Source organism: Lacerta agilis, chromosome 9, assembly GCF_009819535.1.
Source record: "Lacerta agilis isolate rLacAgi1 chromosome 9, rLacAgi1.pri, whole genome shotgun sequence".
Taxonomy (NCBI): Eukaryota; Metazoa; Chordata; class Lepidosauria; order Squamata; family Lacertidae; genus Lacerta; species Lacerta agilis.
In genome coordinates, this window is record NC_046320.1 from 73,453,019 (window position 1) to 73,480,741 (window position 27,723).

Consider the following 27,723-nt stretch of genomic DNA (forward strand, 5'->3'; position numbering starts at 1 on the left):
AAGATCAATAATAATATATATATTTTTTCAAAAGCAACAACAACAACAACAACATGGCTAACAATGTGGGCAACCATTGTTCTGAATTCAAAGGATGGCCCCCGAAATGTGGCTACTTGATTGGAAACCTATTTCCTTCAATAGAAATTTCCTTAAATAGATGGGGGAAACCAGGGATGGGGGTCTTTCCCCATGGCAGGGTGTGGGAGAGTGTGTGGATAATCTCTCTTGCAAAGTAACGACAGTTTGGCTTAAGGGCGCAAGAGCACATTAAACGCTCGACTGTGCATAAGGGAAGGCAATGCAATGATGCAATGATCACCATGGCTTTGGGCTGGATGGTGGGTGGGTGGGTGGCAGGATAGGACCAACAGAGGATTTCAACATGGGCGGCAGAGCATCTGCTCCAGAAAACCGCATTTTGCTCCTGAACCCCGTTCTCAACATTTGTCACTGACCTCCGTCATCATAGTTAGAAGGGGAGGTGGCCACAGGCTTTGAAAATTTGGCTGGTGATCGGAGAGTTTTGGCACTCCCCAGGCACAGAGAAGCTTCTTCTCAGGAGAGTCCACAGGCCAGCTCTTCAATATACAGCAGTGATTTTAAAACAGGTGTCTTAAAATCAGCCGGAAGAACAGGCCAAGGAGTCTCAACTGCATTGACTCCAAAGTCCCCAAAGCTCTGCTGAAGATGGGCTCCTAACTCATGCCTAAGACTCCGGATGATTTAAAAGGGGGGGGGGATCCATGTTCTTCCTCGGCCGTTTTTCTGACAACTTCCCTATGCGCGTCCTCAACACACAAGGAGCTGAGCATCAATGTGGTGTTGAGGCCCTGCGAGCATCAATGGTATAGCAGTTCCAACGCCAGGCATCCTGGTACCTCCTGGAGGCATGGGGTACAGCAAAGCCATCGCTATGGCAACGCAAAAAGGTATTCCTCCCACCAACACACAATACTGACTTTAGCCAGACCCCACTGACGGGGTCCTCTTGGCCGCTCTCTCTAAAGAAAGCAAAAAAATATTCCCCAAATGCTGTCGCAGGTCACTGACCAGTTTAACACTGATGTTTCAAAGGTCAGGATCTGCCAGAGGTCACTCGCTACCCTGACCCCGGTCAGGTAAGGCTTCTGACAGAAGGGCAGGACACCCAGACCTCAGGGGGCCAGCAAAGAGCAGGGGGGGGGCCTTAACCCCAAGAAAGAGCAGCAGACAGCAGCAGCAGGAGCAGCGAGGAACCCCTCCTTGCAACAGAAACGCTTCTGTTTCGGATTATATTTATATATTTATACATATATATATATATGTGCATATATTAACATTTACGTACTGTTTATAGCCAAGACAATCCCCTTCTGCTTAGTGTTAAAACAAAACAAAACAGAATCCATCCAGGTGATCTCCGCAACCTGTTCCCTGCCTGCCCACCCCTCGCGCTTATGTGCCACCGTCGTTTTGGCATATTTGTCAGAGAAGGCTTTGCCCAAGAGGTGGCAGGCTGCAGGTAGGTCTCCATCGTCCATGGGAGGCTGGGCTTTTCCCTTTCCATTCCTCCATTCTGGGGCCCCTCAACCTCCCCAACCAAGAGAAAGCAAACCGAGGGTCCGGTTTACACAGTGGCACCCAGCATGGCTTCTGTCTCTGTCAAGATTTCGTTCTGGTTCGAGTCGAGTCCGAAAAACTTGACCTTGAGCCCGTCCACCGGGTGGACGACGGGCACCAGCGTGATGCGGGGGAAAGTCCTGGTGGCCAGCTCAAAGCGGCTGGTGCTGGCCAGCTCGATGGCCAGCGCCTTGAGGAACAGCTTGGCCAGGTGCTTGCCCAGGCAGGTCCTTACGCCTCCGCCAAAAGGGAGGTAGTGGAACCTGCCGTCTTTGTCTTCCGTGCGGCCCTGGGCAAAGCGGTCGGGGTCAAACACGTCCACATCCTTGAAGACGGGGGCCGTGTCGTGAGTGTCCCGGATGCTGTACATGACGCTCCAGCCTTTGGGGATTTGGAAGCCCTGTGGAGGAGGAGGAGGGGGAGGGGGAGAATTTAAATCTGGTTTGATTCTGTTTTCAGTTTACAGAAGAAGAAGAAGAAGAAGAAGAAGAAGAAGAAGAAGAAGAAGAAGAAGAAGAAGAAGAAGAAGAAGAAGAAGAGGAAGAATAGTTGCAGGTAGGTAGCCGTGTTGGTCTGCCATAGTCAAAACAAAATAAAAAATAAAAAATTCCTTCCAGTAGCACCTTAGAGACCAACTAAGTTTGTTCTTGGTATGAGCTTTCGTGCATATCTGAAGAAGTGTGCATGCACACGAAAGCTCATACCAAGAACAAACTTAGTTGGTCTCTAAGGTGCTACTGGAAGGAATTTTTTATTTTATTTTGTTTTGACTATGGCAGACCAACACGGCTACCTACCTGTACTCAGAAGTAAGTTCCACTATATTATTATTAATAATAATAATAATAATAATAATAATAATTTATACCCCAGCCACTCTGGGCAGCTGCCAACAGAATATTAAACAGAATAAAACATCAAACATTAAAAGCTTCCCTAAACAGGGCTGCCTTCAGATGTCTTCTAAAAGTCAGATAGTTGTTTATTTCCTTGACATCTGATAGGAGGGTGTTCCACAGGGCGGGTGCCACTACAGAGAAGGCCCTCTGCCTGGTTCTTTTGAATGTTTTAGCATTTGTTTCCCCCCCCAAAACATTTTTTTAGTTTTGCAAATAAAAAATACAAATAAACTAAAAGATTATGATGAGATAAGAGACTTATCAACAGACTGGTTACAGTTTCACCGATTAAATGACATATTTAAGATAGACCAGATGCAGGATCTGAGCCCATGAGCCCTCTCCCCTCCTGTGGTCTCCAGCAACAGACATTCAGAAGCATTGCTGCCTCCGGCGATGGAGACAGAGCACAGCCATCGTGGCTGGGAGCCAGATCACTTTAAGTTGCTGTGCATTGGGTGAATTTCCATTTTGGTAGGCGTGTCGCCTGGGGAAACTTTTACGGAAAAGCAACAGGGGAGCAAATAAATGCAGGCACAATGCGCAAGGTGTCCTGCTCTATACAAAACTGAACCCCATGCCGTGCGCAGCAGGTCTCCTGCCAGGCCCCCCTTTCCTCACGCAGCGAGCCAGAGATGCTAGAGGGTCCTAAGGCAGGTCTCCGTACTCACGTCCAGCTCGAAGGTCTGCAGCACCGTCCGGTACCCTCCGGAGATGGGGGTGAAGAGCCGCAGGACCTCCTTGATGACGCAGTCCAGGTAGAAGAGGCTGCTGATGGTGTCCAGCTGGAGGGAGCCCTCGCAGAGGCACCCGTTGTGGAGGATGCCTTTGCTCCTCAGCTCCTCCCGGAGCTTCTCCAGCACCCGGGGGTGCTTCAGGAGCTGCATAATCAGGGAGGTGCTGGCGCTGGCCGTAGTGGCGTAGGCAGCAAAGATGAGTTCGAGGGTGCCATCCTGAAAGGCAAAGAGAGGAGTGTGTTATGAGAGAGAGAGAGAGAGAGATGGCATGGTGTGGTCGGACCCATGGAGTCGCAGGTTCAAATCCCCATTCTGGCACCCCTGCATTATAGGAATGCTTTTGGACCAGGGAAGCAGCTTGCTTGCCCTCTGGGGGGCTGGAGGGACTTTCATTCCCCTTATCAAAGTTTGCCTGTCCACTTTAGCCTGTGGAACTGGCACTCTTATGGGTCCCACATAATACCCGACCCACATTTGGGAAGCACTCAGTCTTGCAGTGTGGCGGCACCTAAACTCTGGAACTCCCTGCCTATTGAGAACAGGCAGGCAATTCATGTACTCTTTTTTGCTGTACTCTTTCTGCTGCTGCTCAGACAAGGCTCCCCAGACATGTAAAATGTGGATGCGCGTTTTTAGTTGAATGCTTCAATGAGTTGTTTTTACTGATTTTGTTCTCTTTCTGAACTGCTTTAAGGTGGTTTTCTTTCTTTCTTTCTTTCTTTCTTTCTTTCTTACTTTCTTTCTTTCTTTCTGTCTTTCTTTCTCTCTGTCTTTCTCTCTCTTTCTCCCTTCCTTCCTTCCTTCCTTCCTTCCTTCCTTTCTTCCTTCCTTTCTTTCTTTCTTTCTACAGCCAAGCAGTGTATACATTTTTTTAAAAAATAAATGAATCCTTTTAACTTGCCTTAAAGTTCCAACAGATTTTACACTTTTTGATTGATTGATTGAGTGAGTGAGTGAGTGATTGACTGAATTTATTACTTGCCCTCCCTCCCAAAGGAACGCGGAGCAGGAAACACACCAGAAATAAAACAATACGATAAAAACGGCCAAAAACAATCACCTACACAAAAACAATTAAAAACACTTGAGCTGTTGTGGCTGATGCTGTTCAGCAGAGCAGCCATGAGACCACCAGCATCCAAAGCCCCCGAACTGAGGAGGGCTGAGATGGTCTCCACCCCACCCACCCACTCGTGTGCCTGTGACCCCCAACCCCCCCAGCCCCCCTGGGGGTGAGAAGCATCAATGGCAGTGGCAGACACCAGGGCATATCAAGAGCTGAACTGATGCGCAAAGCCAGACAAGGCACAGGGCTTCCTTTCCTACAGAAACCATTTCTCACGGTGGTAGTCTAAGAAAGGGAAGCCCAGCCTCCCCCAGCCTCCTGCCCTCCAGCTTCTTCAGATGAGAGCATGGCTGGTGCTGACTGGGGGCTGTTGTGACTTAGCATCCAAATTACCTAGAGGTCCCCAGTCTGGAGAAGGTTGGCCAGGTTGCTATGGGAAGGCAGAGCCAACATAGGCAGCTGCTTTATGCAGAGTTAGACCATTGCATCCCATCTAACTCTATATTGTCTACACTGACCGGCAGCAGCTCTCCAGGCTTCAAGGCAAGGTTCTCTCCCACCCTACCTGGAGATACCTTTGAGGACTGAACCTGCATGCAAAGGAGATCCCATCTACCTCAATGTTGTCTACACCAACCGGCAGCACCTCTCCAGGGTTCAAGGCAAGGTTCTCTCCCACCCTACCTGGAGATACCTTTGAGGACTGAACCTGCATGCAAAGGAGATCCCATCTACCTCAATGTTGTCTACACAGACTGGCAGCAGCTCTCCAGGCTTCAAGGCAAGGTTCTCTCCCACCCTACCTGGAGATACCTTTGAGGACTGAACCTGCATGCAAAGGAGATCCCATCTACCTCAATGTTGTCTACACAGACTGGCAGCAGCTCTCCAGGCTTCAAGGCAAGGTTCTCTCCCACCCTACCTACAGGGCCGGTGCTAGGGTTTTTTGCGCCCTAGGCGAGAGCACCTTCTGGTGCCCCCCGCCCCCTGTCAAAGCCTGCTTTAGTGGGAGGTGGGGGTGGTGGAGAGGCAAGCAGCACCTCTCCGCTACAGCGGAGAAGCTGCTGCTAGCCCGTCCCGTCCCACCCCCCTGCCCAAGCCTGGCCAGCACCCCCTCCATTTTGGCGCCCTAGGCAACTGCCTAGTTCGCCTTAATGGATGCGCCGGCCCTGCCTACCTAGAGATACCTTTGAGGACTGAACCTGCATGCAAAGGAGATGCTCTGCCCCTGAACTACAGCCCTTCCTCCCAGAACATGTTGTTTTATTGCCGGAGAGGTCGGTGTTTATCCTGCCACCCTCCCTGTGCCAGAACGAGAGCCAAGGGCTCCTGGCAGCCACCTCGGCTGCCTCTCCCCGGCCACCCAGCCTTGGCCTACCTTCAGTTCCTGCATGGTGAGCTCCTTGCCGTGTTCCTTGCCACTTTCAATCAGGAGATCCAGGGCGTCGGAGTAGTCCTTGCCCTGCGTGTTCTGCAGCTTTTCCCGGATGGCTTTCTCCAAGCTCCTCTGCAACAGCTCTCGAGCACGGATTCCCTGGAGGGAAAAGGAGGAGGAGGTTGGAACCCAGAAAGAGCAGCTGCCACAGAGCAAAGCCCACGTCCTGCTCTCTTTTCACTCTCAGCTGCGCCTCTCCTGGAGCATCACAGAAGTGTAGCAACCCCAAGGTCATCTGCTGCAGCCCCCTGCAATGCAGGAAGCACAGCATCACCAGGTGAAGCACCCAACACCTGCAGGGAGAGGGACAGCAAACAGCCCAGCCGACCCTCCAAAACCAGAGCCATTTGGACATGCTCCAAGATGCTCTGAACACTACCTAATAGTGAGGTCAGTATATTCCCGTACTGTCTACTCTGCCTGGTGACAGCTCTCCGGGGTCTTGGGCACAGAGACAGCTCCCCTTCCCACCGCCTGCTTAACTGGTCACTTTCATCCCAAGGATCGAACCCAGCGCCTTCTGTAGGCCATATTGTTCGTCTTCCAAGCCACTTCTCCTGACCAAGACATCTCTTACCTTCCGGTAGCCACTAAAAGGCAGGTCCACAGGCAAGGAGAAGACGTTCTCCATGAACTGCTGGTAGACCTCAAAGAGCTGGCTGAGGTCTTCGTCCGGGATCCTGAAGCCCAACAAGACCCGGATGGCCATGCGGAAGGTGAGCTGCTGGGCTTCGTAGTAGACATTGATGGGATCTGGGTTGCTGCTCCATGCCCTCAAGGTGTCCTGGATCACCAGCTGGATCTTGGGCAGGTAGCTCTCCAGGGCTTCGTGGCTGAAGATTTTGGAGAACACCTGAAATGGAAGGGACAGGTATATCAGGAAAACACCAGGGAAAACTTTCTGACAGTTCTACAGTGGAACAGACACCCTCGGGAGGTTGTGGACTCTCCTTCCACAGAGGCTTTTAAGCAGAGCTTGGTTGGTCATCTGTCAGGGATGCTTTGGCTGAGATTCCTGCATAGCAGGGGGATTGGATTAGTTGATCCTTGGGGTTCCCTTTCAACTATACAATTCTATGATCATTGGATCCTGAGCGCTAAGAAGATAGGCAGGCAGGCAGGCAGGCAGAGGCCACCCGACACTAGAAATGGCTTCATTGTTCCTTGGCTGCCACTGGGCACAGGCAGGAATCACTGGCCCAGTTACACAGCTCCCCTACAAAGGAAGGTTGCAGGGTTTGGGCAAAGGCAAGTTTGGAGAAGTTCGTAAAATTATGCACCGCATGGGAAATGCTTTTCTCCCTCTCTCGTAACACTTGGACTCATGGACGGCCAATGAAGTTGAAAGATTCAGGAGAGACAAAAGAAAGTCCTTCTTCGCTCAGTGCCAAGATAATCTATGCAACTCTCTTCCACAGGATGCCTTTGAAAAATCATTAGAGAAATTCATGGAGGAGAGGTCTATGGGTGGTCACTAGCCAGGATGGCGATGTTCTGCCTTCACAGTTGGCAGCAGCAATAATGCTTCTGAATACCAGAGCCCTGGCACAGCGAAATGTCTTGGACCAGCCTTGCCACCCCTGGCCAAGGGTTTCATTGGCAAGGAGTGGGGGGAATGGCATTGATGACCCAAATATCTGAACACCAAGAAAGGACAGGTAAGATACTTCTTCACACAGCACAAACTATGGGACTTCCCTGAGAACATCAGAAGAGCATCTGCTGGATCAGCCCAAGGCCCATCGAGCCCAGCATCCGGTTCTCAGAGTGGCCAACTAAATGCCAGTGGGAAACAAGGGGGCAGAACATGAGCACAAGAGCAGGATTCTCTCCTCCCATGGATTCCAGCAAATGGTCTTCGGAAGCCTTGCTGCCTCCAGCTCTGGAGGGCAGAGCACAGAAACTTCTGAAGATAGCTTTAAAGGAGGATTTGACAAACTCTTGAAGGCTATCAGTGGCTCCTAGGCATGGTAGTTATGCTCTGCCTCCACAGTTAGGAGGCAGCAATGCTTCTGAAGACCAGTTGCTGGAAGCCACAGGAGGGGAGAGTGTTCCTCTTGTGCTTGAAGAAGAAGAAGAGTTTGGATTTGATACCCCGCTTTATCACTACCCTAAGGAGTCTCAAAGTGGCTAACCATCTCCTTTCCCTTCCTCCCCCACAACAAACACTCTGTGAGGTGAGTGGGGCTGAGAGACTTCAGAGAAGTGTGACTAGCCCAAGGTCACCCAGCAGCTGCATGTGGAGGAGCGGGGAATCAAATGCAGTTCACCAGATTACAGGTCTACCGCTCTTAACCACAACACCACACTGGCTCTCACACTGGCTCTCTTGGATCCTGCTTGTGGGTTTGCCCATGGGTCATCTGGTTGACCTCTGTGAGAACAAGATGCTGGACTTGATGGGCCATTGGCCTGATCCTGCAGGCTCTTCCGGTCTCCTTCAAGGCTCCCACGGCCTCTCTCTTGCAAGTGGCAGTCTCTCCAGTCCTGATATTTATGTTCTGCCCTGTGTTGCCTCTCTCGCCCTCCCTCCGCCCTTCGCCGGGAATCCTGGGCGGAAGGAGAATGTTTGCTTACTTTTTATTAACTGACATGTGCGACGCTGCTGCTGACCGCCGTGATCTGGGCCCCCCAGCTCCAGTAGCAGCGGGGATCACGCGCCAAGGTAAAGCTCTGGCGGTCCTGTGCGATGCAGCCGTCTCCAGGAATCTGGCTCGTGTCAAGGAGGACTTGCGAGGTGGGGGGGGGTGGAGACTGGGGGAGGCAAAGCAAGCAAGGAGCTCTCGAGATCCTTGCTCCAAGAGCCCCGCTTTGCAAGCTGTGCAGGAGAGAGAATTCCCCCCGAAGCCACGCACACAGATCTGTTCTGCCTCTGGGATCTGCCCAGGAAAAGGAACTGTTTCTTGGACGCAGCTCTGTCCTGCCACGGCACGGGGCGCCTTCTGCTCTGGTTTTGTTTAGTCAAATAACAGCCCCGATCTTTTAATGGCCTTTGCCTCAGCGCCAACAATGGCTGCTTCATAAGGAGGGCTCTGCCTGACTTGCTATGCGTTCCTAGGTGGGGTGGGGGCAACACCAGACTTAGGGCAGTCTGGGGACACCAAGCCCAGGAGGCAGTAAATAATAATATATTTATACAGGTACCTACTGAGAAGATCCATAAGAAAGCAACCGTACCAAAAGGAATTATTGTGAATGTGAAAATAAATATGGGGGGTGCCAAAAAAAATTCCTCACTTAGGGGTCTATATTACCCAAATCCTGGTGGGAGGCATAAGCTCCCCTGCATTAGAAATAAACAAACAGCGAAACGGAGTCTGTTCTGGGATCTCAGGCCAGAGTTTGACCTTCTCCAAAAGGGACACAAAACGTCCCACAAGCAGGATCAGACCTCAGGAGCCCTCTCTCCTCCTCCTGCGCTTTCCAGCAACTGATTTTCAGAAACATCAGACGTGGAGACAGGACAGGAACAGATGCCGGCCTAGGTGGGCCATTGGCCTGATCCAGCACGCTCTTATGGTCTCCCTGTAGGAAAGGTAGCCTGCCAAGAGGGAAGGCAAAGAACCGACCCCAGCCCCGCGCAAATCGGTGCAGGTGGTCAGCCCCATTTCAATTCCCTCTTTTTATTTACTTCCGATATTTATATACCACCTAATGGCAGAAGTCCTCTGGGTAGCTCAACAGGGAAACGGAAGCCCATGGGCTGCACTGCATCAGAGGAAGCTACTGCATGCAGAGTCAGACCATTGGGTCCACCTGCTCAGTATCGCTGGCTCTGACTGGCAGCAATGCCTCTCTCGGATTTCAGGCAGGGAGTGTCTCCCAGACCTATGTGGAGAGGCAAGCAGGGATTGTACCTCCGGTATCCTGCTTTCCAGGCAGATGCCGACTACTGAGCTGAAGCCTGTCCCCCTAAGAGGGTCCTTCCCCTCTCAGCAGATCGGGGTAAAAATGGAGGCGGTGCCAGAGTCCCCCCTCTCCCTCTCTCTGCCTCCAACCCCCTTGCAGGGCTCTGAAAAATCATCTCACTGTGGAAATCCCAACAGGCTCTCTGCATTCCCCTCTTACCTGCATAGATTAATACCCCTGCGCCCTCTAGTGAGCAACTGCAAAATAACTCTTCCTATTCCCCCCCCCTGCACCCCCACCCCAACAGGCCATCCGCTGCCTTCTAGACTGCACAGGTGTCCTGGGAATCGCAGAGGCAGAGACCTGCCCAGTGGAGTGGAGATCAAAGAACAAGGAGACGTGTCCAAACCACGCCCTCTGCTTCTGCAAGGCCATCGAGTGACTCCCAAAGAAAGATATTGGCAGAGGGGGAACGACGCTATTGCTAAGTGGTCAGTGGCAGGGGCCTTTCTTTAGCAAAAATAATCAAGGATCCGGATTGTATGCACCATGTAGCAATCGAGTCTTTATCGTATCTTGCGATAATTGGCCGGGTCTCTCCACAATGAAAAGGGAGTCTTCTGCAAATGCTAAGAAGAGATTGCTGGATCAGGCCAGTGGCCCATCTAGGCCAGCATCCTCTGCTCACAGGGGCCAGCCACATGCCTGCAGAAAACCAGCAAGCAGGATCTGAGCACAAGATTGACACTCTCCCTTCCTATGGTTTCCAGCAACTGGGATTCAGAAGCGTGGCTGCCTCCAGTTGTGGAGGCCAAGCAGAGCTAGGAGCCCATTGAGAGCCCTCTCCTCCTCCATGAATTTGTCTAATCGTCTTCCAAAGCCAACAAAGTCCGTGGCCGTCACTGTCTCCTGCACAGGCGAGTTCCACAGTTTAACTATGCACAGCACAGCAAATGACTTTCTTTTATCCGCCCGGAGCCTTGCAACCAATAATTAAATACGCATCGACTTGGCAGGGAAGCTGGTCAGTGAGATCCACCCAGAGGTTCTCCTATACCACCCCCACCCCCCATGACCTTGTGAGACTGTGCTTCACTCCCCCCCACACACACACATTTCCCTGCTACCTGGGAGACGGCGACAGAGGTGGTCTTGCCCCAGACTTGCTCAAGGGAAGCTCAGTAACATCACACACGTTGTGGTGGGGCCGAGATACATTTCACATGGAACACTGCGCTGAACTCTATAACCAAACCAACCCTGGAGCCACTCGGCAGGAATGTCTGAAATTCGGGAGCTTTTGAAGTTGTGGAATCGGTTGTTAATTATTATGTCTCCGAGTGCAGAAATTGCACAGAGCCGGCGATATTTTTATACGCCCGCTGGAGACACTCTATCCGAGTTTTCTGGAGTGACGCTAGGCAAAGGTCTCTCGCCACTGGAGGCGTTTCAGTCCCCTTGGATGCTCCCAACGTCATCCTTTACACGTCAGCTAGGGTGGTGATCCTTTTAGAGGCAGGACGTAATGCTTTCCCCAAGACATTTTACTGCCCAAGCGGCTAGACCACATGATCCGAGAGGAGCACGCAAGGAAAAGATGCTGGGGTGTGGCCCTTCCTCATCCACAGCCACCCGCTTTCTGAAATTCTCATCCCAAAGATGCCTCTGGGATCATACTGGGGAGGCGCTTGGGGTGACAGAGTGTTTTCTCTCAGCCCTGCGGCACAATCCTCGCACTCACGAATCCAGCTATGGAAAGGGTGCGGCTTATTGTAATGCATAATTTTAATCATCTGACAGCTAAAACCCTTTTCTTTTCTTTCTTTTTTAATGGGTGTGTGTGTTCAAAACCCTTTGGAATGGATCCACATGTTTTCAGAGTTCATTTCGTAAGTACGGCAAGCATCATAAAATCATAGAATTGTAAAGTTGGAAGGAATTCTTGGGGTCATCTAGTCCAACCGCCTGCAATGCCAGAGGAGGAAGTCAGTGCACTAAACCTAGCAAACACATAACACTTATTCCAAGTGTGTGGTCATTTGGGATTGGCAATACCCTTTTTTGGTGGAGGGTTGCAATTTGAGTTTGGATCCTGGTGGTCTTTTGGGGGGGGGACACAAATCCTGGATCTTGTTTTCATTTTTTGCTGTGCTCTTATGCTCCTGCCACTCCCTTTATTAAAACTTTTTGTAAAAAAATAAAGATTACAAAAGGATGTTTACAGGGTACCTTACAATATGCACAGAGACATCTATGTGTCAACACCAGCATACCCAAGCCTGATGCAAATTTGTCCAATAAGTCTGTGCCCCCAGATCCTCCCCATCTTACAACAACTGGAAAGGGAGAAGGCCAACAATAAAAGGGGGGCATGGGAGATAAATTAATGGTGCAATCCTGCTAAGCATGTTTAATCAAAACAAAATAGGAAACAGGTATCTGAAGAAGTGTGCATGCACACGAAAGCTCATACCAAGAACAAACTCAGTTGGTCTCTAAGGTGCTACTGGAAAGAATTTCCTATTTTGTTTCCTATTTTGTTTCGACTATGGCAGACCAACACGGCTACCCACATGTTTAATCAGACATTGATCCCTTTCAACTCAATTGTATTTTGCACCCTGGGAAGTGAACTTAGATCTGCAACCCCAAAACCCTTTCCTGGCACTGCATTCCCGGTGTGAAGCCTTCCAGACTGGAACATTCTGGAGGCTGGAGCAATGGAAGAGCCCTGCAGGATCAGGCCCAAGGGGCCCACCCAGTCCAGCATCCTGTGGTCACAGTAGCCAACCAGATGCAAACAGGATTCAAACTCCATGAATTGGTCCAACCCTCTTTTGACGCCACCCAAGCTGGTGGCCATCCCTGCCTCCTGCAGGAGGGGGTTCCAGTGTTTAAGGGTGCATAAAGGAGCCCTAATATGCTTTTTGCGGGACAGTGATGTTCAATGCAAAAGGGGCAGCCCTTTAAAGAGCAGAGACCCCTTTGCCGGTCTCCTGAGGCCCCTTGCAGCAGCCAACCCCAGAAGCCACTTGCTCCAAAGAGGGGCTGAATGTTCTCGACTGTAAACGTCCAACCGAGCCACCGAGTGGAATGAAAACAGGATATTTCAAGCTTTATGGTTTTCCTTAGGCAGAACATTCTTGCACCGGTGTGTCTCGGCAGCAGGATGTACAGTGCGCTCCAGGTATGTGCGACACAAGAGTCTTTGCTGGGAACCTCAGAGCCTCCCTCTTGTTTAGCTTTTTTTTTTTCCTGGGTCGGGGTGGCGGGGGGGGGGAGAAAGGGGAGACCTCCGGGTGACCTTTGGGTGGAGAGTAAATTTCAGATTGAGACTGGCACCACACAAATCCCCGGCTGCAGTTGCCAGATACAATCTTCCTGCAAATATTCAGCCCCGTTCTATACAATTGCAGCAGAGGGAAGCTTTCTTAAGTGGAAACATCAAACGAAAGTCAACACCAGCCCTGTTTTCGTGATCAGCTGCTCTCCGACAACAACTGAACTCGCTTCAACCTCCAAGTTGTTTGCATGCCGAAGGGGTGAATCCAGGTTTCGAGGGAGCCAAGAGGAAATCAGCCACCCATGGCAAGGCCAAGCGCTCTTGACTTGCCTCTCTTTCATCCTGGGATGTGAGATCCAAGGGATGAACAGCAGCAGGGCTGTGAGCACTAGCGGGTAGAGCTTACCGGTTCCAAGGGAGCCCCACTGGGTGGCACCCCGGAAGGGTGCCTGGGTATGCTTCCAGCATCCCCCAGAGCCCACAATGGACCACACACTGAAATTGAGCCAGGGGTGTAATGCTGCAGCACAAAAGACTAATGTGCGCCTGAGACATATTTGCACATACTTCCTGTCCACAACTCAGGAGATCACAGCACTGATCTCACTGTTACCAATATGGTGGCGCCAGGCTGCCGGGCTACTGTTTTGCGGACCAGGTTTCCAAAAATATGTTGACAAATTGGAGAATTAAGAGGATGGTGAGGCCGCAGTCTCCACAGTGGCCTTCTTGTGTGGGCTGGCTTATCGCTTTCTGTGTACATCTGAGCCATGCACCACATAATGCACCACAGTTCAGTTGCACACCAGTGACACCCTGGTGGGAAAGCCACACAGGAGGACCCACACGGCCTGCAGCTGGGCGCCGTCTCAGCCCTGAAGGCGTCACAGCCCAGTTCTGGATTCTCCCCCATGCCACACTGCACCGATTCTCAAAGTAAAGATTGCCAGTGCGGTGTAGTGGTTCGTGTGTTGTACTAGGACGTGGGAGAGACCAGGGTTCAAATCCCCACTCGGCCATGAAGCTCAGTGGGTGACCTTTGGCCAGCCACTGCCTCTCAGTCTAACCTACCTCACAGGGTTGTTGTGGGGATGGGGAGAGCCATGTATACGCCACCTTAAGTTCCTCGGAGGGAAAAGGTGTATACGTGGCTACAGGTAAAATAAACCCCAGGGCCTTTTATTCAATTCCCTCCTACTTTGTAGCAGCAGCAGAAATCAGCCGCATCATTTCTGTTTTGTGAGTGTGAAAGTTTCAGTGTGCAAAACCTGGCCTTTTATTCTCTTACCAGTCATGCTGTTTTAAATGTGTCTTCTACATTTCACCTCCTTTAGGAATGTTTTGTTTCAAAATGTTTAAGATAAAAAGATCACCACTCTTGCTACATTAAATGTATACTCTATAAATGACCTCGGCTTTTAAAAAAAAAAAAATTTAAGATGACGCTTTAGTTTCCTGTTATTTTATACTGCTTCGAATGAAGATTTTGCATTTGATTCTTCTTCTGCAATTTTTATTATTATTTTGGAATGACTTGTTTGATATTTTGATGTGGCTTGTAGATCGCTTTGAGATCTGTTTCCTTAAAAATATGAAGCAAATAGTAATAACAGCGCCCATATTTGTTTTTTCCCATGGAGGGAGCAGGTCCAGGGGCGCACTCCCTGCCGTGCCCAAACGTGCTCCTCCGTTAAAATGAGTAAAACAAATCAAACTAGCACAGTTCCCAGGACCTGCTTGGAGAGCTCCCGAATTGGGCAACCCTCTGCAGGAAATTTACGAGGAAAGGGGGACTGTGCTAAGCTTTTGGATATGTCCGAAGGAACAAACAGGACAAGTGCTCAAAACATAAGCCCCCCCCCCCAAGCAATCAGAGAGGGCAGATAGCCTTCCCCGGTAGCAGCGAGGAGCCCAGACTCTGAAAGCACTTTGTCCTCCTTCTCACTCACAGGCAAGCTCCAAAGCTGCATCCACACAGCGCTTGCGCAGAGGCCTCCAGAATTGGCCGCTGCTCAAAACAGGATACCCGAATTGATGGTTCAGTGGCCTTGCAAATCTTACATGCCGGTATTTTTGGCTGCTGGGGCCGCGATCGCAAGCAGGAGAGCATGTCTCGGGAGTCTGCCAGCTCCAGCGGAACAGAAAACAAAGAGAGGGCTCCCTGGCCTTGCACTTGGCCCAGGAGACGGGGCAGGGAGTGAGGGGAGGAGGTGGAGGAGGAGGAGGAAAAAACACTCTCCCAAAACAGCTTTTTCAGCTGACGCTTGGCACCCTGCGAGTCAGGCAAGAGAGGCAGAATCGCTGGTCTTTCTTTCTTTCTTTCCAAAGCCATGCACAGGAGCGCAGTTTGAGCCCCAGTGTTGAATGGGATGCCCAAATCATGGAATTGTGGAGCTGGAAGGGACCCCCAAGGGTCATCTGGTCCAACCCCCTGCCATGCAGGATTCACAGCTAAATGGGTGGGGCCAGAGCATTAAATGCTCTTAAGGCCAGCAGGAGGCTTTGCACAGAGACGGGACAGGGAGGGATGGGGTGCTACACCTCAGAGAATGGGGGAGGGGGGAGCAAATCCAACCTGAGGGCCGTATGCCCTCCTGAACAACTTTTCAAGGGCCGCATGCTCAGGGTGGATGATTCAGGGTGCAAGGAGCAAAAGCAAGAGGGGCCGATTCAGGGTGCAAGGAGCAAAAGTACCCACCCACAGGGTACCACATTCCAGCCAGGCAGACCCTTCTGTGCTCACACCCCTCTCTGTCTCATCACAGAACTGTAGAGTTGGAAGGGGCCCTGTGGGTCATCCAGTCCAACCCCCTGCAATGCAGGAATCTCAGCTAAATCACACATGACAGGTGGCCGTCACAGCTCTGCTTACAAACCTCCAAGGAAGGAGAGTCCACAAGGCACCATTAGGGTTCAGGGGCTCATCCCAGCCAGTCAAAAGGGCTGGAGGAGACCATAGAAGGAGGAGTGGGTGGGAGCCCAGGCACATTTGGAAAAGAACCGAGAGTAGACAGCCAGTGTGGCATAGCAGTTAAGAGTCTTGGACTGTGGCTGTGGTGACCCGAGTTCAAATCCCCAGTCAGCCAGCAAGCTCAATGGGTAACTTTGGGCCAGTCATGCTCTCTCAGCCTAACCTACCTCACAGGGTTGTTGTGAGGAAGAATGCAGAAGATAAGAGAGGGGTGGGGAAAGGAAGGGTGCAGTGTGAGCAGATGGCAACGCTCTGCGCAAAAAGAAAACGACTAAGGCTGCATTGCAGGCGGCAGGTCTAGATGACCCCCCCCCCCAACTCTACAATCCTACAAAATCCTATAATGCGAATAAATTGCTGCAGTGCACGGCTTTTGCCTAGAGCCCCTTACTTTGCATACAGTATTGTGGGCATGAAGCTACGCAGAGCAGGGAAGGATGTGCACACAGAGCTCCCCACCCCCCTTATTTCAGAGGGACTCCTGCAGGATCGGGGCCATTGCCTGCTTGGCCTTTGGAATGTGCAGGGAGGGGAAGGAGCTTCCCTTCAGTCACCAGCCTGATCAGCCCTGGGGCAGGGAAGGAGATGCTTGAGATGGGCGGGGGGGGGTGGGCTGCATAGCAAGGGAGCACATCCTTCAAAGGCCAGGCAGGCAGGCGTAGCAGGAGCACCAGTGCGTGGAAGGCCCCCAACACCTGGAAACGTGAGGCTCACCTGACCCTGGCAATCTGGAAATGCCATAATTAAAGGGCAGCCCCGGAGAGGCAGCAGCAGCCCACCCTCTTGTCTAAAGGAAACGGTTCCAGCTGGAGGGTTAGGCCCGTGGCACCAAGGGACCCCTCTCCTGAAATCACACAGAAGCAATCTCCCTAAAGAGGCACTGCAGAAAGAACCTTTTGGCTGAGCCTTCTGCCCTTTAATTTCCCCTTTTTCTGCAGCCGGATGTTGGAAGATTCAGGGCAGAGAAAAGAAAGTGCTTCTGCATAATCTGCGGAACTCCCTGCCACAGGAGGCAGTAATGGGCATCGACTTTAAAAGAGGATTAGACAAATTCCTGGAAGAGGATACAGGTATAAATGGCTCCTAGCCAGGGTGGCTCTTCTCTGGCTCCACAGCTTCTGAAGACCAGTTGCTGGAAGCCACAGGAGGGGAGGGCATCTGGTTGGCCCCTGTAAGAACAGGGCGCTGGACTTGGTGGGCCATTGGCCTCATCCAGCAGGCTCTTCCCATGTTATTAAGCCCCTTCCGGAGTTAACTGGGTCTCAGCTCACCTTCCCCATGCTTAATTCAGGGCTCTCCAAAATGCAGGCAGCACCCTTGAATACAAGGTGATGAGGGAGAAAGATGCCTCTGCAGACCTTGTGGGTCTTGCTGGGTCTCTAGAAGAGAGTAGAGGAGCCCAGGATCCCTTTCCCAGGTAGTGAAGGAGCACACACACACCCCCACGCCGCCGCCCTTCCAGCTGGCAACTGAGCCTGTGAGCAAAGGGGAAGGGAGCTGGAGGGGTGTGGGGCAGGGGGCTGTCACGCTGCCCCACACTGTGCCTACAGGGATTAGTGGGAGCTCCAATCATCCTGGTTTCTAGATGGCAGCCTCACCTGCACAGGGTCTTGGCCACAAAGCCTGAACATTCTGCACATGCCCAGAGGTGCGGGTTACAAAACCCACAGCTGAGCATAACCGCTGAGACAGAAAACTGTCCAAGTAATCTCACAGGAACTAAGAGAACCACCCGCCCTCCTTGAAGACGGAGGATGTGGAGGGGGCTCCCAGTTCAACCTGGCCTCCTTGCCCCCATGACATCCTCCACCTACCGAGATTTGGGAAATGAGTGTTGTTGGTGCAGAGGGGGCGGCGGGGAGCCTCCCTCTGTTCCAGAGGCAAAGCAGAAAAATATTTAGATGTACCTGAAAGCCATTTCCGGTCTGTCCTGCCTTGCGCAGGAGTCCTGAAAAGGAAACTGGAGGGGGCTGAAATTGAAGGGCTCTCTCTTTCTTCCTGCCACTGGCAGAGGGGAACACCCTGTTCCCAGCCCTTCTCCCACTCTGCCACTCTCAGAAGCAGCCTTTGCTGCTTCTGAGAGTGGCAGAGTGGCCGTCTTCTTGTTAGGGAAGAAGGGCTGGGACAGAGACCCATGGGGGGGGGGCGAGCTGGGGGGTGGGAGGCACCCAGAGGCAATTTGCTGCACTGTCACCCACGGCTGTTTCCAAAGTTCCAGCACATTAGCACAGCTAAGCAGGGTGTTGTGGGGCTTCAAAAGAGATGGGAGCCTGGGCGAAGAGGCAAGCAGAAAGCAGACCTGAGCAAGGCTGTCCTTAAAAACCAAATTAAACCCAAAGGGCACCCAAAGGCACCCTCCTGTTATGGCAAGGCCACCTCTCCATCACAACCCACCAACCCAGCCAGGTGGGTGGGGTATTATTATTATTATTATTATTATTATTATTAAAGACACAGTCTCATATGAATGCAAGAAGTGTGTGGTGGCTCAAGCCCAGGGGGCCCACCAGATGCCTGTGGGGAAACCTGCAAGCAGGATTCGAACACAAGAGCAACTCCCCTCTGGTTTCCAGCAACTGCAATTCAGAGGGCACCCCTGGCAAAGCATGGTCATTGCAGCTGGCAGGCAGCCATCCATAGCCCTCTCTCTCCATCAATTTGTCCAATCCTCTCTCTTTTTTGACAGCCTCCAGTGGGAGGGAGTTCCACAGTGTAACTACACCCCACACCAAGCCATTCAGAAAAGCACGGTCGCCTTTGAAAGACTGGCATTTTTGAATCACTCTCTCGGTGAGCTACTGGGACACATCAAGGAAGAGGCAGCGTTGCATAGTGGTTGCAGCGTTGTGCTAGAGACTGGGAGGCCAAAGCTCCAATCCCCCCTTGGCCGCAAAGCTCACTGGGCCAATTGCTGACCCTCCGTCCTACCTTACAGGGGCGTTGTGGGGATTAAATAAGGACTAGGACCTGGGAGACCAGGGTTCAAATCCTGCTTCTGCCACAAGGCTCAGTGAGTGACGTTGGGCCAGTTGAAGCCTCTGGGGCTTCAATGGAGAGGGAGGGTGCTCTTCTAGTTGCGGGGAGCACGCCGGAGCCGTCGAGCGGCGCGGTGGTCCCTCCTGGGGCATGGCCCTTTTAAGGCTGGAGCCGCCGGCGCGCCGCAGCGCCTTCCAGGTTACTACAGTTCAACTTCCCCACGTGCCGCCTGCGAGGGGCGGACGGAGCCGGGGACATTCCCGGCCTCGCAAACCGAGGGAGGCAGGCAGGCAGGCAGGCAGGGGCGGAGCCGCCGCCGCCCGCCGATCAGCAGGACACCCGAAAGCCATTAAGCCCGCGGACGGCTCCCCCGACGGCAGCCGAGACAGCCTCGCCGCGGGGGTCGGCGGAGGGGGCGGGCCGGGGGCGCCTGCTTCTCGGCGGGGCCTCGACGGAGCCCACCCCCCACCCCTGCAAGCCGGGCAGAGCCCCGGTGGTAAAAGCCCCCGCGACGGCCACCAAGAGGTTCCGGGGCTCAGGCAGCCCTGCCGGGGAACCCCCGCCCGGCTACCCGTCTCAAAGGCACGGCCCGCTTCCCTGCGAGCCAGCGTTTCCTGGGGAAAGAAGCGCTCTGCACGTGCCCAGGGGCCCCCGCGCCCGTCATCCCGTCGGAGAATACCCGCTTCAAACTAGCTTTTCTGGCGGGGCGCGCGGATCACGGGATTTTGCCATAGAGTGTGTGGGGGGGGGGGTCCCCTTGGAAGGCGAGAAGCGCGACTGAAGCCACCCGGCGGGCAGACGGCCTCGCAACCTTTTGCTGCGGGAAGAAGCTTGCCGCGAACCTGCGCCTATTGCTTGCTCGCGAGTAAAGCCTCACAGGGTGGCTTAACGGACGGTGGCCGCGCGCAAAGCGACTCGACGGCGACCGGGGGGGGGGGGGAGAGATGAAAGGGCTCTCCGTGCGCGTGGGGGAGGGGGAGGGGGCGCCACGTGTGAATGCGCTGCCCGACAACCCCGTCGCCCACTACCGTGTCAAGTCAGCGAAGCCAAACCGACGTGGGGGTGCGGGGCAGCCACCGGGCGTTTGTCCGCAACGCGTGGCTCGGCGGCGTCGGCGGCGTCCCATCGCCCCTTTAAATTCCTCAAAGGCCTCCGCCGCGTCCCACGCGTCGAATGTTGAGACACGGGGGGGGGGGGAGGAAGAGGAAGCCCACGTGGGACGGGCAAAGGGGAGGCGGCAGAAGCCGCAGCCCGCAAAGAAGCGTTGGGGACGGGGGGGGCACGTTATGACGTCGGATGGAAGAGACACCCCCACTCCCCGAAATGCCCGCGCAAAAGGGACCCCACCACCGACAGAGATCACTGCCAGAGTTACTATGGGGGGGGGGGCAACCCTCACTCCCCACATCAACAGATAAGCCTCACCACCAGGCCAGGTCCAAATGCCCCCCTTCTGCTCCGATGCAGACACCCACTGAGTGGCCCTTGGGATTTCCTGAACTACAACTCCCATCAGGTGCCTAAAGAGGATCGCGGCCTCTAGCCTCACAGAGAGACGGGCCCACTCTGCACATGCTCAGACGCTTCAAAGTGGTGGGGCTTCACCGCATCCAATGACACAGCCCTGGCTAGTTCAGGTGAAGGAGATGCTTCAGGTGCGATTCCTGCATCGCAGAGGGTTGCTCTAGATGACCCCTTGGGGTCCCTTCCAACTCTACCACAACTACGATTCTGTGAATTGCTGAACCCTTTGCCTTCCAGATGCCACACACCCCAAAGCTTTGTGTTAAGACAACATTTCCTGCTTCTTCCAAAATCCATATTGGGGCAACCCAAATGTCTCCCGAACTCTTCTCAGGCCGGATGGGAAACGGAGCGATTGGGGGGAGGGTGGGGGGAGGTGACCCCTGGGCCCCTGCTCCATGCCAGCACCCAGTTTCGCCGCCTCCTTTCCTGCCTCTGCTTCCTATCCAGCCTGACAAGAGGAGAGTTCGGGAGAACGCCAAACCACAGAAACGTAGCCCTAAAATGGATTTTGGATTATTATTTTTTGCACAACTAACTTAACTTACTGGTTGGCTTGGGAAAGGCTCCCTTTACAACTCTTAGCAGGTAAGGCTGAGGTCGGGAGAGAGACTGCAGCTTTGCAGCAGAGCTAAGTTCTGAACCTGCTCCAGACCCAGAGGCATGGTGCTGTGGTCTAAACCACAGAGCCTATGGCTTGCCGATCAGAAGGTCGGCGGTTCGAATCCCCGTGACGCGGTGAGCTCCCGTTGCTCGGTCCCTGCTCCTGCCCACCTAGCAGTTCGAAAGCACGTCAAAGTAGATAAATAGGTACCACTCGGGCGGGAAGGTAAACAGCGTTTCCGTGCGCTGCTCTGGTTCACCAAAAGCGGCTTAGTCATGGTGGCCACATGACCCGGAAGCTGTACACCAGCTCCCTCGGCCAGTAAAGCGAGATGAGCTCCGCAACCCCAGAGTTGTCCACGACTGGACCCAATGGTCAGGGGTCCCTTTCCCTTTACCAGACCCAGAGGAAGCACGTCCTTATTTTATCGTGGTCACGGGGCGCCTTAGATTGGAAGTAATCTCTCTGACTGCATCCCAACATGCAAGCTGGGGAATATCCCTCCGCTAAGGCAGGGGTTCTGGAAAAAAATGTTCTTTGCGCCACACTTTCAGAATAAAAATTTGCTCGTGCCACACAGATTTTTTTTTTATTATTATTGATAAGAAATACTGGGGGGGGGGGGGGACACACACAACAACTAGCAGTGCTTGAGTTTGAAAAGATACCTGTCCCTTGATACTATACTGCACAATGCTACACTGGAATGTTTCAATGTTTCTTTGACTGCCCTTGAATCTTCCTGCCACACTTGCCATCCTTCCCTGCCACACCCTTTGACAGCCACTGCACTAAGGATAATAATAACAATAATAAGTGATTTTAAGGGGGTACTCAGGGGTACACAGTGCCGGCACCTCTTTTTTGTTGTTGTTAAAAAGTGTTGCACTTACTGCAACAACTTCATGGTGAGTACCTGCACCTATTTTTCTAGGGGGGGAAAGCACTGATAACAGTAATAATTTTATTATTTGTACCCCACCCATCTGACTGCGTTGCCCCAGCGCCTCTGAGAGGCTTCCAACATATATAAAAACAAAGCACAACATTGCACATTACAAGCTTCCTTCAGGTGTCTCCTAAAGGTTGCATAGTTCCTCATCTCCTTGATGGGAGGGCGTTCCACAGGGTGGGTGCCACCACGGAGAAGGCCCTCCGCCTAGATGATTTAGTTGTGATTCCTGCATTGCAGGGAGTCGGACGAGCCTGGGTGATCCCTCCCAGCTCTACAATCCCCTCTCTCCTACACATGCTCCTCCAAGGCAGGCTGCCACTGCCACCCTTACCTTCCTCTTGTGCCGGTGGATGTCCCCGATGGAGTTGGCGACGGTGTTGGGCCCCAGCAACATCCGTGTACTGCGCGGCCACTCAGTGCTGACCAGGCTGTGCTCGCCCATCAGGATCTTGCGGACGTTGTCTGCGCCCGTCACCCGGACCAGGGGGCGGCCCAGCAAGTGGGTCTTGAAGACGTTCCCATATTTCTCCCTCCGCGACGACTGGAAGTAGGAGCCCTGAAAGAGGCAAGCGGGAAAACCTCTCCTAAGTTGGGATAAACCTGCTTCCAGTTCTGAGGTCTCTCTCGCCACCAGAGACAGCCAAATGCCCCACTTGTTATCACCGCTATCCCCATATATTTGCAAAGCACTCTGCCTCCCCCCTTATCTCAGCTCTGTGAGCACACTGTGAGCATGCCTAAGCCGCAGCTCCCCGCAGCACCCAGCCCAGACTCACAATATGTGGGATTATAAAGCAGAGTGTCTTTTCTTTGTTGCATTGCACACAGAGAGAATTGGGGAGAAGGGCTCTGGTGCAGAGAGTGTGGTTTTCTGGCTGGCTCAAATCATGTCCTCGCCTTCCTTTGGGAGTGGGGGCATTCAACCCATGGCACCCTCCTTCAACCACCTTGCATGAGTGAGTCCGTAATTTCAAGGAGCATTTATGTGCAGGGTATATTCAAAACTGGGGAGAGGCTCTCCAGTCCACAAAGGTCAAGACCCCAGCCTTCTTCCAGAGCAGGGGGCCAAGAAGCAGGAATATAAGAATATTGTGGCATTAAGAATTCTGGGCCGCCTTGTTTTCCTTTTCCCTCTGCAGCCCTTTTTTCTTTAGTGTCATGTCTTTTAAAATTGCTAAACTTTGGGGGAAAGGAAAAAGAAGCTGCCATATACCTGGTCCATCTAGCTCACTATTACCCACACTGACTGGCAGCAGCTCTCTGGGATTTCAGGGGAGGGTCTCTCTCAGCCCTAGTGCATGGAGATGCTGAGTAGTGACCCTGAGCCTCACCTTAGCTGCACCTGCAAAGTCACCTGGGTCTACCGTGTTTGCATCTCTACCCCACACCAGTGGGTTGGGGTGGAGGGTCTTTTGAAAGACTGGCTGGCAATGTAAATGCTAAGGGTTGGCATGAGGGGGGGAACAGAGCAGGTGAGGCTCCATTCACAGATTCCCAAACCAGAAAGATTCTAAGTACTGTAAATGACAGGTGGAGCATTGGAAATGTTATCAGTGGACGGCGCTTGAGAAATGGGGGCAAACAGTTGTCCTGGTCTAGGGAAGAAAGTGTGAACTGTGGCCCTGCTGAAATGTATCCTGCAGAGCCCCGATTGCAGGGGAGGGGAGGGGGGCTGGGGCCACAACCCTTGGTGATGCTCCCCTCCTCCCTTGTAGCTCGGTGAACTTGGGCAGAGGAGATCCAAGTTGAGCCCTTCCTCAGCTCACCTGCCCTCTTCCTTGCTGGAGCCCACAAACATCTTCTAGATCCTGTGGGGCACAGCAGAGCTCCTGCAGACGGAAGCCTGAGCAGATAGCTTCAGGAAGTAAGTCAAGTTGCAAATGAACAAGTACACCCCTTCCAAAGATGTAGGGGCACCAGCAGATGGGAGGGGGCTGGGGGGATACTGCTTGTCGTCTCTCATCCACCAGTTCTCTAGAAGCATAGGATGGTAGCGTTGAAAGGGACCCGAGGGTCATCCAGTCCAACCCCCTGCAATGCAGGAATCTTGGCTACAGCATCCAATACAGGAGGCCACCCAACCTTCGGGGGGGGGGGGAGTCCCTTGCGTTGCCTAAGAGCCCTTGCTGCCAGAAAGTTCTTCCTGATGTTTATTCGGAATCTCCTTTCTTGTAACTTGAGCACGAGGAAAGGCCCACAGGGGGGGGGCAGCCCTGAGCCCACCAAGGGCTACAACTGACAGACCACCATTCCCCATCCATTCTATGGACACAAGGCTGTCCATCCGGATGGTTGTGAGGAACACAAATGATGCAATGGCTTGATAATTAGCACTAATGAGCTGTGTTTAATTCTGGGGCTCTAGCCCGACCGGGAAGACCTGTCCCAACCAAAGCTATGAGGGATGGTCATTGCAATTGCTCGCGGGCGAGTAAAGGGCTCTCTGCACATGCTCAGGTGTACATTCTGACGTCATAAGCCCTGAAAAGAGGACTTGGGGTTCACCAGGAACCTTCCATCACGATGCAGTTACATGTGAGTGCACCCAGTGGAACTTCCCCAGCACCCTTAGCAAACTACAGTTCCCAGGATTCTTTGGGAGGAATCATGCGCTTCAAGTGTGCACTGGAGGTGATTTTATGTGGGTAAGACGCAAGGTGCAAATCTCACACACAGCTTGGGAGGGTTCTCATTTTTGTGGCTACTCCAGAGTCTGGCTAATGGCCAGTGGGAAGGGGGGTAGCCTGCCCCCTCCTTTGCCTTGCCCTCTTGGGGTTGAAAGGGGAAGGAGCCAGGGCACGAGGAGTTTTCTCTCCCCCAAATATTGGTGGGTTCGTTTCATTCAGACAGCCGGTGGAATGAACACACAGAGCGCGTCTGAGCTGACTTAATTGCCCTAGCTTTTACGCAGACCCCTATAGCAAAGTAACAACGATAAGAGAGCCGGCTCACCCCACCCCACAACCGCCCCTCTCCCCTTTGCTTCCAGCCCCATAAAGCTTCTTCAATCATGTGCGTTTTTCGGGGCCGGGGCGGGGGCGGGCTGGGGGCCGACTGCCTTAATGCACTGCAATTATCCTTGGCTAAGTCAATGAACAGAGTTTGGGGCTTTTAATAACTTTCCCACATGCCGGTCCGGTCCTTGGCAGGGGAGGGGGCGTGACAGCAAGGAAAGGCGACCTGAGCACCCTCCCCTGCCTTCTCCCGACCCCTCACACATCCTACACGCACCTCTGCCACCTCCCCCAACTCCAGTACCAACATCAGGTTTTTTAGGGGGTTTACGTACGTGCCCTATAAAATTTCGGAGAAACTGTGCAAAGGCATCTGCCCCTTTAAATGCAGCTCTACGGCTCTCCCCTGAGCCGCTGCAGGGTCTCTAAGCGAAGAGGGTGGCGGAGCCTTTGGGGGGCAGGTGGGGGCAGGGGCGGCGGAGGGTGTGCGCCCGTGTGTGTTTTTAAACAAAAGCACAGTTGTGAAGTTCAGATGTTCAGGTGACCCTGTTTCTTGATCTGCGTAAATATAATTAAAGTACTTTTTGTGGCATTAATAAAGGGTTATTTGTACAACATTTCCATCACTGTACAAAGGCCGCCTTTATGTGGCGAGAGTTTTCGAGCCGGAGTCCAATTTATACAATTTTTTTTGTATTTTTAGCCCTGGACTCTGTTTGGATGGAGCCTTGTGGAAAAGGGAGAACCCTTTCTCGGTCCCCCTGTAAAAATCTGATAAATTTCTTTTAAAAATAAAGCCCTATTGAGTGAGGGCAGTTAACCCTTGCGCTGCTGGCGGGGAGCTCCCCTCTCTACCCCCTCCATCCATGGAGGTCTCTCATGCTAAGTCTGCGATACTGTTACATCTGAGTTTAGAAAGGAGGACCCAGAAATAGGATTTTCCTCCAGCTGGCGGAAGGAGGACCCATCACGGCGGGAGGTGCTCCAGAGCTGCACCCTCCACGGCAAACGGCAACCTGCTTGCCACCCCCACCCCCCACCCCCATCCGCATCAACCAGACATGAACCATGGGCATGTCGCAGCATCTCTGAACAGAGATACTTTCCTAAGGGGCTACGGTGGGGGAGCTGCCCTCCCCAAAGTTTAAGGGTTCTAGAACAGGTAATAAAGTTTGTGCATTTGGAGAGTTGCGAGACAAGGAGCTGGTGGGTGTCCTATTGAAAGGGGGGGGTTGTCTTTTGCTGGGTCTACCTTCTCTCTCTGCTCCCCACCCTGCACCTCTCTCCTGGTTTAACACGGGATTCTCCGCACCCCCACCCCCCAGTGATCGCGTTCCTCGAGAGGTTGTTTAGCATTTAAGAAGGTTAATCCCGGGTTAATCTCCCGATTATCTCGACCCGGGGGCTTCCCCGCTGCTTAACGAATCTCAAGATCACCCGGGCGGCTCTCGGGATTCCAGGCAGGGAGCTGCCGGAGTCCGAGCGAGGCGCTGCTGCTGACAGCACCACCAGCCCGCCCCCTCCCTGCGGTCCTCCCCGGAGCCGGTCCTTACCTGGGGCTCGAGGGGGTCCCCAGGCAGAGCCCGCGCCTTAAAGGGGCAATGCAGCCCGCCACGCCGGCGCCTGCCTTCGGACCTGAGCGGGGCTTCCTACTCTGGTTGGGCTGGGGGGGGGGGGAGAAGTTTTTGAAGAGAGCTCTCCTGGAAGCGGGGGGAGACCGAAGCAAGCCCAGCGCCCGAGCACCACGCTCGGCTGGAGGGAGGTCACCAGTTCGAGCCCCGGTTGCGAGGGAGGGCGCCTGACCGTTAAGCGGATCCGGCCCCTTCCGAGGCTGCCGAACCACGCGGCGCGGCTGGAGGGGGTGGGGATGGGGAGAGACCTTTCGCTTTGCAAACCCCTCAAGGATTGGTTGGGACCTGGGGAAGCTCGCCTGTCGCGCGCAGGACTTACTCTCGAGGAAAGGGGCCGGGGATCGGGGCGCGCGGGATTTGCACGTCGCAAGCAGCGGCTGTGCAAGCCACACTTTTTGTACGTCGGCGGGGAGCCTCCAGCAGCCACACGGTTCTTCCTAGCTTACACTGGACCCCCGGAGCTGGCCGGCCAGGCGGGCGCCCGGCGGAAGGGCGCTAGGAGGCCACCGGCGAGCGTGGCTGCGTCTGCGCCGCTCTCCCGCCCCCCGACGCCGGCGGGCTTACCTGCAGGAGCCAGTGGAAGGTCTCTCCGACGAGCGGGAACCCCATGGAGCCCTTGGGGATGGGCAGCTTGCAGCTCTTGTCGCGCGTGGCGGCCCAGCGGAGCTGCCACAGCTGCTGCGTGACGGCCAGGAGGAGCGTGACCGAGACGAGGCAGGCGACGACGGTGGCCAGCGCCGAGAGCAGGTCGAAGCCCTGGAAAAGCATCTTGCCCGGTGGCGCTGCTTCCTCTGAGGAGAGTGAGGGGGCGCCCCCCGGGAGGCAGCCGCCGAGCCGCGCACCGGGCCGGCGGGGGAAGGAGAGAGGGAAAGAGAGAGTCGTCGGAGCGGCGCGTCGGGGAACGAATGCGCCCCGGCTCTGGGCAATTTGTGGCTTTTAGAGAGATTGGGGAGGGGAGGGAGGGGAGGGAGAGATATAAAAGCAGCTCCTCCCCACTTATAAAAGAATGCAAAAGGGGGGGTATCAAAGGCGAGCAGGGGGCAAAAAGAACCTCAAAGAAACTCCGGACCCCAAAAGCGACTCTTCCCAATTCTCCTGCTGCAAACTCTGGCGGGCTTGCGCCAAAAAAACTTCACAGAAACTCTCAAATAACGAGGAAAGGGTTTTGCACCCAAAAAACGGGGAGGCGGAATATAAATAACGACTGCGGCGTGGTGGTTGTTGTTTGTTGTTTGTT

General features: G+C 53.5%; 1 protein-coding gene across 1 annotated transcript; it reads right to left on the bottom strand.

Moving 5' to 3' along the window:
• Window positions 1-350: 350 nt before the first annotated feature.
• Window positions 351-27,723, bottom strand: LOC117053418 (cytochrome P450 26B1). Its single transcript, XM_033161124.1, has 6 exons — window positions 27,051-27,723; window positions 22,233-22,457; window positions 6,317-6,592; window positions 5,683-5,838; window positions 3,173-3,454; window positions 351-2,002 (listed from the first exon to the last, which is right to left on the bottom strand). Exons 1-6 carry the CDS (start codon window positions 27,252-27,254, stop codon window positions 1,610-1,612), a joined length of 1,536 nt encoding a protein of 511 aa, XP_033017015.1. The 5' UTR covers window positions 27,255-27,723; the 3' UTR covers window positions 351-1,609.

Bases quoted from the DNA above. Each gene is read 5' to 3' on its own strand.
- LOC117053418 (XM_033161124.1), bottom strand. From the start codon at position 27,254: ATGCTTTTCCAGGGCTTCGACCTGCTCTCGGCGCTGGCCACCGTCGTC. The intron at 22,458-27,050 runs GTAAGCCCGCCG...TGCCTCTTTCAG, and splicing joins CCTTCCACTGGCTCCTGCAG to GGCTCCTACTTCCAGTCGTC. The intron at 5,839-6,316 runs GTAAGAGATGTC...TTTTCCCTCCAG, and splicing joins CTTTTAGTGGCTACCGGAAG to GGAATCCGTGCTCGAGAGCT.